Source organism: Rhincodon typus, chromosome 13 (assembly GCF_021869965.1).
Source record: "Rhincodon typus isolate 14 chromosome 13, sRhiTyp1.1, whole genome shotgun sequence".
NCBI classification, from domain to species: domain Eukaryota; kingdom Metazoa; phylum Chordata; class Chondrichthyes; order Orectolobiformes; family Rhincodontidae; genus Rhincodon; species Rhincodon typus.
Window position 1 is genome coordinate 45,086,861 of NC_063344.1, and position 10,183 is coordinate 45,097,043.

Consider the following 10,183-nt stretch of genomic DNA (forward strand, 5'->3'; position numbering starts at 1 on the left):
AATTAAATACTTTTCTACTTCTTGACCTCCAAATGAGTGGCAGCCTCAACCTCAGCTTATTTTACGTATCGATCAACCCAATGATATCCGAAACAGATTGGCAACTTCTTCAAAATTAAAGGTAGCTTGGGGTTCTCAGATTTATAGTGCAACCTTCCTAATCACAAGATCTTTACAGACGGAGAGAGCCACATGTCCTGTTCAATTAGGAAATGGACTTGGAGAAGTTGATGAAATTAAAAATCAACAAAATTGCCAGAGCCGGAGAGTCTACATTCCGAAGTACTTAAGGAAGTGACATTGGAAATAATGGATGAATTGATGGTCATCTTTCAAGATTCTAGAGACTTTGGAACAGTTCCTATGGATTGGAGGATAGCTAATGAAACCCCTCTATTTATAAAAGAAGGTAGAGAGAAAACACAGTCATGTTAGCCTGACAAATCAGACGCCATTTCCGCCACCTCCAGTAAGATGCCACCACCAGACACATATTCCTCTCCCCTACCTTGTCCGCCTTCCGCAGGGACCGTTCCCTCCTGGACACCCTGGTCCACACTTCCTTCATCCCCAACACCTCCCCACAGCCCTGTGGCACCTTCCCCTGTAACTGGCGAAGGTGCAGCACCTGCCCATTTACCTCCTCCCTCTTCAGTATCCAAGGGCCCAAACATACCTTCCAGGTGAAGCAACACTTCACCTGCACTTCCCAGAATCTAGTCTACTGCATTCGCTGCTCACAATGTGGTCTCCTCTACATTGGGGAAACGAAGCGTAGTCTTGGCAACCGCTTCACAGAACATCTAAGTTCTGCCCACAAAAAAGACCCTGAACTACCTGTTGCCTACCACTTCAATGCACCACCCTGCTCCATGGCCAACATCTCTGTGTCTGGCTTACTGCAGTGTTCCAGTGAAGCCCAATGCAAGCTGGAGGAACAACACCCCATTTTCTGCTTGGGGACCCTATAGCCCTCCGGACTCAATATTGAGTTCAATAATTTTAGGGCCTAAACTCTCCCATGTCCCAGTCCCCCACCCCACACACCAGCCCTTGTTACCACATAGCCTGCCACTACACACCCCCTGTTGTTAGTCACTAACAGTCCCCATTAACAACTATTCACCCTCCCAGCCTGATTGTTAGCAACTCCTTTGTCTGTCTAACTGTCTTTCTCTCTCTTTGGGCTCTATCCTATCGTTTACTCCCTACCCCACCCACCTCCCAATTTTCTGCATATAAACTGACGTTTTCCCAACCACCATCAGTTCTGAGGAAGGTTCACCGGACCCAAAATATTAACTCTGTTTTTTCCTTCACGGATGCTGCCAGACCTGCTGAGCTTTTCCAGCAACTTTGTTTTTGTTCCTAGTTTGCCTGACATCAGCAGTGGGGATAATACTAAATTATACTAGCAATGAATTAATAACAGAACACTTGTAAAATAGTTTCAGGATCAGACACAGTCAGCATGGAATTACAAAAGGGAAATCAAGCTCGACAAATACACTGAAATTTTTCGAGGATGTAACTTGTACAGTTGAACAGGACAGCCAATCATTGTGGTTTACTTAGATTTTCAGAATGCCTTCACTAAGGTCCCACATAAGAGAATAACATGTAAAATTAAAGCACGTGGGTTTATGGGTGGTGTACTGACATGGATGCAAATTGAATACTACACCAGAAAATAAAGAGTAGGTCAACATCCTTTCTCCCCCAGCACTCCATCTCCCCCACTACAGCATAAATGCTGTCCCCTCTACACTTTACATTGGCTCTGATGAAGAGTTATCTAGACTTGGAAACGTTAGCTTGCTTTCTCTCCATGGATGCTGCCTGACCCATTGTGATCTCTATCACTTTTTGTTTTCAGTTCAGGAATAAACAACATATTTTTCTGATAGGCACGCAGTGACGAGTGGGATACTGCAGGGAGTAGTACTTGGACAAGCAATTTGCATTTTCCTGTTATGGTGGTGCTGTGGTTTTAAGGGGTTTTTTTTCCCTTTTTATTTGAAGGGAGGTTTTAAGGCAGAGGAGATGACCTTGCCAGTGAAGACCCAGAAAGTAAACAGCTTGGGAAGCCTTGGTTTTTTTTAAAGTTTGAACAATGGAAGCAGCATGGATTGGTGTGGCCAGCTCTCATAGACCAGGATTTCTAGTTTTTTTTCAGTTTTTAGGTATAGCCTTAAGCAGTTGCTTTTAGAGTCTCAATAGGGCAGAAGCTGTTTTGAAGAAGTAGAAGCTATCTTTTCCCTCTCTCAGTTACAGCTAGAAACTGGGGTTTCTCTCTGCTGCTGGGTTACCTGTGAGACAAATCTATTTTTTTTGAATTTGCCTTTTTGCCAAGGGATGTATTTATGGTATGCTGCTATATTAGAACAGTTATATCTATTTTTTGGATAAGTTTTCTCATAAAGTTATTCCAAGTCCTTCTTTCATTTATTGCATTTTAACTATCGTGTTTACATAAATTGTGTTTTACTTAACATCGAATAGTTTATGTCTGGAGCAAGGCACATAACATTTGCCTATAAAATAAGAAAAATTAAGGTCTAGGCTACCTTCTTAAAATATTTTGAGGGGGTCAGATCTGGTCCATAACATTGTGTACAACATTAGAAATTGACACTGATCATGCAAAAGAAACTCCATATTTAGTAGTCACTTTTAGCAAAAAGAAACTTTTAAGTCAATTTCTGCATATAAAATGAATACTTGCTCTGTAAACATCATATGCTGTAGTAATCCCTTACTTCCCATAATGTCAATGTTATCTTAATTTTGCATCTTGCAGCTCCTCAAGTTATTCTGCAGGAGAATTCCTATGTTACACCAATTCTACTTCTCTGTTTCCGTCATGTACTGAATGCGTAAATAAAGATAAGAATAAATGTATAGTTGGTAAAATAATTCCAATCTCTAACCTCACTCCAATTGAACACAGACCTTGTGCCCATCCAATACTCTGAGAGACCAATATATAATCTTAATAAATTTGCAGTCAGGTTTAGTTTGGGATTTCGGGTGACGTGGTTTGGTTGGACCAAAAGGTCTGTTTCCATGCTGTATGACTCTATGACTCTGTAAAACAAATGTCAGATACAGAGCACAGAACACAGAAATGTAGTTGTTCATACGACATTCTGAGCAAAGTAGAAAGTTTTAAATCTAATTTTTAAAAAACTATTGTTCTCAATTGATTCACTGTGTTTTTGGTGTCAACCTTACTATTGTCATTGCAAATAATTATTTGTTTTTATAGCTCATTACAGAATATAACTGGAGAGCGAGGGATTGTGGTGACACGTTCAACTTTCCCATCTAGTGGTCAATGGGCGGGTCATTGGCTTGGAGACAACACAGCTGCCTGGAACCAGTTGCATAAATCAATCATTGGTATAAACTATAAAATTCCTAAATCTTTAATACAATTATATTTAATGCTTTCCTGTCATTTTATCCCCTTTGTTCCCATTTCTATCTCCTTCAATGCAGCTTGAACTCACACAAATATACTCCTACACATGAAATCATAGCATGTACAACTCCAGCAGTGGAATGACTTTCACCTTTGAAATAACTCCACAGATGCTGGTTTCCTGTCACCAATTCACCCTTTATTTACACGTGGAAAATCCTTGACACTAATCAAACTTCCTCAGAGCCAGGTCTCAGAGTGAACAGAATCTCTGACACTCTTGTTTCTATCTGTCAGCCAGGGGTCCCTGATTGGACCACATTAACAGCCCCAGTCAGGGAACTCATATTATATTAGGGACACCTGGCTGACCTTGTTACAATCACTACACCCTTAACTTTCACAATTGCCTTTAGAGTCTCCCAGCGATCCAATCCTGGCCTTTCCACTTCTTCATGTACACATTGCAATTTGGTAACAACGCTGGCAGTATTTATCACCTTCCTTCTTCTTAGACAATCCTCAGGATTATAGATAACTTGGTTGCATTCTTATGGTTCTGAGATGGCTGGTAAGTCTAATGTGCAAAAGCAGATTATTCCACATGCAATGTAGATGGTGCTTAAAGAATTGGGTAGATGAGTTGTTTGGAGGTTGGAATGCTCTCTCTGATATCTCCTGTCAGATTGCTTGTCTAAGCTACAAAATTGATATCTTATTTTTGATTCCATCCATCTCGCAATCAAACACAAAACACTGCTGCAACACACACATACACGTTGTGCACACAGTTTATGCCCAATGCCAGCTACTTATCTCTGGAAGGCATATCACCTAAACACATTGTAAAACTCTCGTTGAACTATTTCCCTGTCACAGGATCAGGCAGCCCTTAATTGTTGTTGACACCACCAAACTGGTGGGGATGGGAGCACAGACATGGATGCATTTGCTCAATCTCATAAAAGAGACCTTGCTGGAAATCCTGCGTGCAACTGAGGAAGTGGTACTGGTGGGTAAAAAACATAAAACGTGACAGTATATTCCTGCCACAACCACATTCCCATATTTCATTTAGTCCATTTCACAAACACAAATCAAGCCTGTAGAAAGTGAGAAGTGACACCCCACAATTTGATGATTCAATCCTACATGAGTACAAGGCCCATGTGATTCATACTGCCATAAAGCTGTGCTTTGAGAGTAGAAGAGTTTATTAGAAGCTATTGTAGGATCAGAAACTGGGATTTTCTTAACGTATCACTGAACATCATTGATAGTTTCAATGTGAAAGAGAAAGAGAAATATAGGCAACTGGTCAATTATTTGCTACTCAGATTGTGAGTGACAGTTCAAGCTCAAATTGAAGAGACCACATTCATGAGGATTAAAATAAGGCTGAAAGGTTTGTCTCAGTTTAGCTAAAGAGAGGGATTTCCAGAATAATCTTTACCATGAAAGTCAGATTAGATGTTAACTGGCTCAAAATGAACAAAATAAAAGCAACAAGCCATTTTTGAGAATAGCTTTTGGACTGATTCTGAAGTGTAAAGTGTCCATTCAAGTGACAGAGTAAAGTATAATTGTAGAGACAGATGTTTATTTGTTTTAAAAGTTATTGAGGGAAACATTTCAATAAATTATAAATTGTCTATTTAAATATAAATTTTAAATATATAAATTGTCCAATGTTTAGTCAAGTTGCTTTTAGTTTATTACAGTCAAAGTCTTAAGGCTTGAAAAGGTGTCATGTGACCTTTTCTAGAAGTTTAGATATCTATTTAAAAGTTAAAGTTATTTGCCTCCGTGGGAGGAATATAATAATACATGACACAAGAGTTTTCTTTTTTGTGTCCTAGGAATGATGGAGTTCAGTCTGTTTGGAATTTCTTATGTAAGTCCATTTATAATGTTGTTTACAGAATGTGTGGGAATCTCTTTTTCATTTTATTAAACTGAAATTCAGCATTTCTCATGGAATAATATGTATTCCATTAAATCTCAGACTGGAGCAGACATCTGTGGCTTTTTCAATAATGCTACTTATGAAATGTGTCTTCGATGGATGCAGCTTGGAGCATTCTACCCATATTCTAGGAACCACAATGGATTGGGGTTCACTGTAAGTCAGTTTTGAGTTAGTATGAGAAAATCATTTCTAAGTGCAAAGTAGAAAATAAAGATTTATATATTTATTTCATTATATCTGTATGGTAAAGATACTTTTGGTGTTTAAATTTAATCCTGGAGTCCTGTTACATATTTTCTTATCCATGGTTCTTTCACATATTTCCAAGGATTAGCGATCACATGGCTTTCCCAGCATGGTGGCTTGTAAAGGAGATCTGTGGTATTTGTGAACAAGGCTAGAACCATTGAGGATCTTCAACTAGTCAGATTGAAGTACCCTCTCTGAGTCTGCAGAGTCTAAAGAATGAAGTGTAAAACAGGATGTATAAACTACATTTAAATGCAGGACAGAAGGCAAAGTGGAAGGTTCAGGAAGTTAAACAATAATATATTGATAAAACTCTCTACACCAATATTCTTCTGAAAGAATTAGATTCCAAATGTTTAAAATTAATTACATATTAATCTGTTGTCAAATTTCATTTATTATGTTGGTAAGTGCTGATAGCTTCATGATTATGATTAGTATATAACATGAATTTTAACCTTCAAAGTTTTCTGAGGTCAATATAAGTGTGTATAATCACATCTTGTGTAAAATGCCCTCCTCAATCATTAATGTACAAATGTTTTGATGCTAAAAGTAAGTATTGTAGATGCTGGAGAACTGAAAAAAAAATGCTAGAGAAACTCAGCAGTTCTGGCGACATCTGTAAGTTACTCCTGAGACCTGATGAGTTTCTTCAGTGCTTTGTTTGTTTATTTCAGATGCTGTGATGAGTTGTTGATGGCACAATACTCTTGTTTAAAATTAAGCAATAACATATCTTGCTGATTGTGTTTTTATTTTAAGTGCGCAAATTAGCAATGAAATAGAATCACGAACAAATAATTTATATTTGTTTTACATTAAAACCTAAAGATTTTACATTAGTTACAGCCAGATTTTCATTCATAAGAATTTGTGACTAAATTGAAAAGATTTCACTCAAACCAGAATGGCATCAATATTCTTGTAAAGAGAATGAATGAAATAGTGGGGGAGAATTCAATTTCTAAGGTATGGATAATGAATAGCAAGGTAGACCGAATGCTCAGACCTTAAAGATGCAGTTATAAGTAAGAAATCTTAAAGGATAATAAAACCAACAGTAGAAGTAACACAAACCAACTAAGAAAAGACAGGCCAGGACATAAGGTTAATGTGAGTGATCTTAGAGAGCAAAAGAAGGGCAAATAGGAAATATAACAATGCGAAAAACCAAGAAGTGTACTGCTGGTGTTATAGATAATATAGCAAATAGAAAAGGTAATATATATTGTTGCAAAGTGAAAGGTGATAAAAGTACCTTGACTAACCTTGGCCAGTTCACAGTAACCCTTTTTAAATCAGGCACATTTCATGGCATTATAGAGAAAGAGGACAAGAGTCCAGACAACTTTATTGAACACTTTATCAAGGAAAAACCATACTTATCAGACTGTATCATTACCTTAATTAAACTTTGTCAAAGGCTATCAATCTCTTCACAGGACTCTACAGTAAACAGTCTTAAATCTCTAAGGAAATAGTCTCAAATCTTCACTCGAGATAACAAGATGTAGAGTTGGATGAACACAGCAGGCCAAGCAGAGTAGCTATTTACTTATGATCTACACTTTTGAGGATTTGCTGCACAATACTCCCAGGTCCCTACATTTCCTTTATTTTTTCTCATTGCTCTATTTACTATTTGCCCCTCTTTAAGATCACTCACATTAACCTTATGTCCTGGTCTGTTTATTCTTAGTTGGTTTGTGTTACTTCGACTGTTGGTTTTTTTATTCTTTAAGATTACTGTTTGTTTGAAAGGACTGGGAATACCCAAACAATAAGGCTGTTCATCAGGCCTTGAGAGTTGGCTGATGTTGCAGGAACTGCAGCCATTGATTTGGGCTTCCCCTTTCATCTAGGGCTGATTCTAGCCTTGGGGTCATCTCACCGGGACAGTCTCTCTGATGATGCCATTGAAGAAGGTGCAAAAAAACAGAAAGCTGCTGGGACTCCAGGTTGCCCCTTTTAGTCCCCTCTTCACACCCTTCTTGAAGATTCTGTGGCCTGTGTCCAATACTAGCAGTTGCGGGAAGGGGGGCGCGGTGAGGGCAGGGATATCCAATGATATAACTACTTCCCATATGTGGAGGTTACAGAACATGGTTTTAAACCTCGAATTGTCAAGTGCTGTCCTTGTCATTCTCTGCCTCTGGCCTCCTACTGGGCTGGGTGCCACCAAGTCTGTGTAACATTCTTCTAACAAAGCAGTTTCACTGGAGGAGGTGTAAATAACAATTTATTCTGAAACAATTGCCGGTTGGCAGCCGGCCAGGCAGTTCCAAGCCTGTCAGGATTCGATAGGAAATTGATTGTCCCAGGCCTGGTTGAATGAATGCTGTCTGTTCCAGCTCCATAGTTTGTCTGTTTAGATTGTTTGATTACATCACCATTGTTGGACACCAGAAATCATCTATATCTGACCTCAACTAAATTAACAATGTCAAAGGGAAAATGCATGTCACTGTGATTGTTTTATAAGCAGCTGCTTTCAAGGTCAGCCTCCTGAACCTTCACTTCACCACTGACCACTAAGTACATGGAAATAGTCTTATGTATTAAATAAATAATCAAAATTAGGATATTATAAATGAAGACAAGCAAATAAATTGGATAATTGTAACATTTATCACCAGCCAAGAAGTAGATAATAACAAATAACCAGCTCATTTGGACTTGCCTTAATACTCTTTTCCTTCAAAATGAAATTAGGAGATGTAAATAGGGCAGCTGATCCACTATCACATTTTTTCACCAAATGATGAAAGTTAAAATTATCCAGTGATCAGTCAGTTGACAGAAGAAATAAAATGAGAATTACAATATTGGGAATTTTCTGGTCAAAGTATTATTCAATCAGGATGTCAAGATTGAAGTCAGAAGACTGTTTAGAGTGTAGTAGTGTGGAGAAATAAAATAACCTTTTGAGGCTTTTTGTCCATTAAGGTTGCATTACAAACTACCGTTTTAAATTTTTAATTTTCTACATAAAGTGAATGGTTCCTTCAGAAGTTAATACTGAAAATTAACATTGCGCTTTAAAATCTCCTTGCAGCAAATCGGAAAGTGAATTGTAAGAACTGATTGACAAATGTAAAATACGTTTGTCAATCATTGTTAACATCAGATGCAAAACTGAGTTTTTTAGGACTTTTAGACCATGATTTATTTCCTATTAATTTGAACAATCTGTGTGACAAGATGAAGGAGTGTAATTTAAGTGTTAGGAAGAAAGACTTGTTAAAATGAATCTTTTTTTAATGTGGAAGAGTTATGGATTATAGGCATTAATTAAAATGTTATCAAAGGAAAGTGTACATTGTTTAGGAACAATGATCAGTTAATTTTGAATATGTTGCACCCAAACGTTTGATGGGGTGGAATGTGACAATTGATGAAATATATGGGCAAATGGAATGTGATATTTGTTTGAGTATGTAAACTGGTGCAGAGATGTCAAGGTGTAGAGCTGGATGAACACAGCAGGCCAAGCAGCATCAGAGGAGCAGGAAGGCTGACGTTTCGGGCCTAGACCCTTCTTCAGAAATGGGGGAGGGGAAGGGGGATATGAAATAAATAGGGAGAGAGGGGGAGGCGGATAGAAGATGGATAGAGGAGAGGATAGGTGGAGAGGAGACAGACCGGTCGAAGAGGCGGGGATGGAGCCAGTAAAGGTGAGTGTAGGTGCGGAGGTAGGGAGGAGATAGGTCAGTCCAGGGAGGACGGACAGGTCAAGGGGGCGGGATGAGGTTAGTAGGTAGGAGATGGGGGTGGGGCTTGAGGTGGGAGGAGGGGATAGATGGGAGGAAGGATAGGTTAGGGAGGCGGGGACGAGCTGGGCTGGTTTTGGGATGCGGGTCAGGGGAGGGGAGATTTTGAAGCTTGTGAAGTCCACATTGATACCATTGGGCTGCAGGGTTCCCAAGCGGAATATGAGTTGCTGTTACTGCAACCTTCGGGTAACATCGTTGTGGCACTGCAGGAGGCCCAGGATGGACATGTCGTCTGCGGAATGGGAGGGGGAGTTGAAATGGTTCGCGACTGAGAGGTGCAGTTATTTAGTGCGAACCGAGCGTTGGTGTTCTGCAAAGCGGTCCCCAAGGCTCCGCTTGGTTTCCCCGATGTAGAGGAGGCCACAACGGGAACAGCGGATGCAGTATACCACATTAGCAGATGTGCAGGTGAACATCTGCTTGATGTGGAAAGTCTTCTTGGGGCCTGGGATGGGGGTGAGCGGGGAGGTGTAGGGGCAGGTATAGCACTTCCTGCGGTTGCAGGGAAAACTGCCGGGTGAGGTGGGGCTGGAGGGGAGTGTGGAGCGGACAAGGGAGTCCCAGAGAGAATGGTCCCTCCGGAAAGCAGATAAGGGTGGGGAGGGAAAAATGTCTTTGGTGGTGGGTTCGGATTGCAGATGGCGGAAGCGTTGGAGGATGATGCGTTGGATCCGGAGGTTGGTGGGGTCGTACGCGAGGACGACGGGGATTCTGTTTGGGTTGTTATTGCAGGGAGGGTGTGTGAGGGATGAGTTGCAGGAAATG

General features: G+C 39.9%; 1 protein-coding gene across 1 annotated transcript in view; it reads left to right on the plus strand.

The window, feature by feature from the left end:
• Positions 1-7,460, plus strand: part of si (sucrase-isomaltase (alpha-glucosidase)) — a 115,785-nt gene extending 108,325 nt beyond the window's left edge. Inside the window, exons 34-37 of the mRNA XM_048604111.1 lie at positions 3,269-3,402; positions 5,284-5,318; positions 5,430-5,546; positions 7,407-7,460. Coding sequence (XP_048460068.1) covers positions 3,269-3,402; positions 5,284-5,318; positions 5,430-5,546; positions 7,407-7,460 — 340 coding nt within the window. The remainder of the gene's footprint in view (positions 1-3,268; positions 3,403-5,283; positions 5,319-5,429; positions 5,547-7,406) is intronic.
• Positions 7,461-10,183: the final 2,723 nt, after the last annotated feature.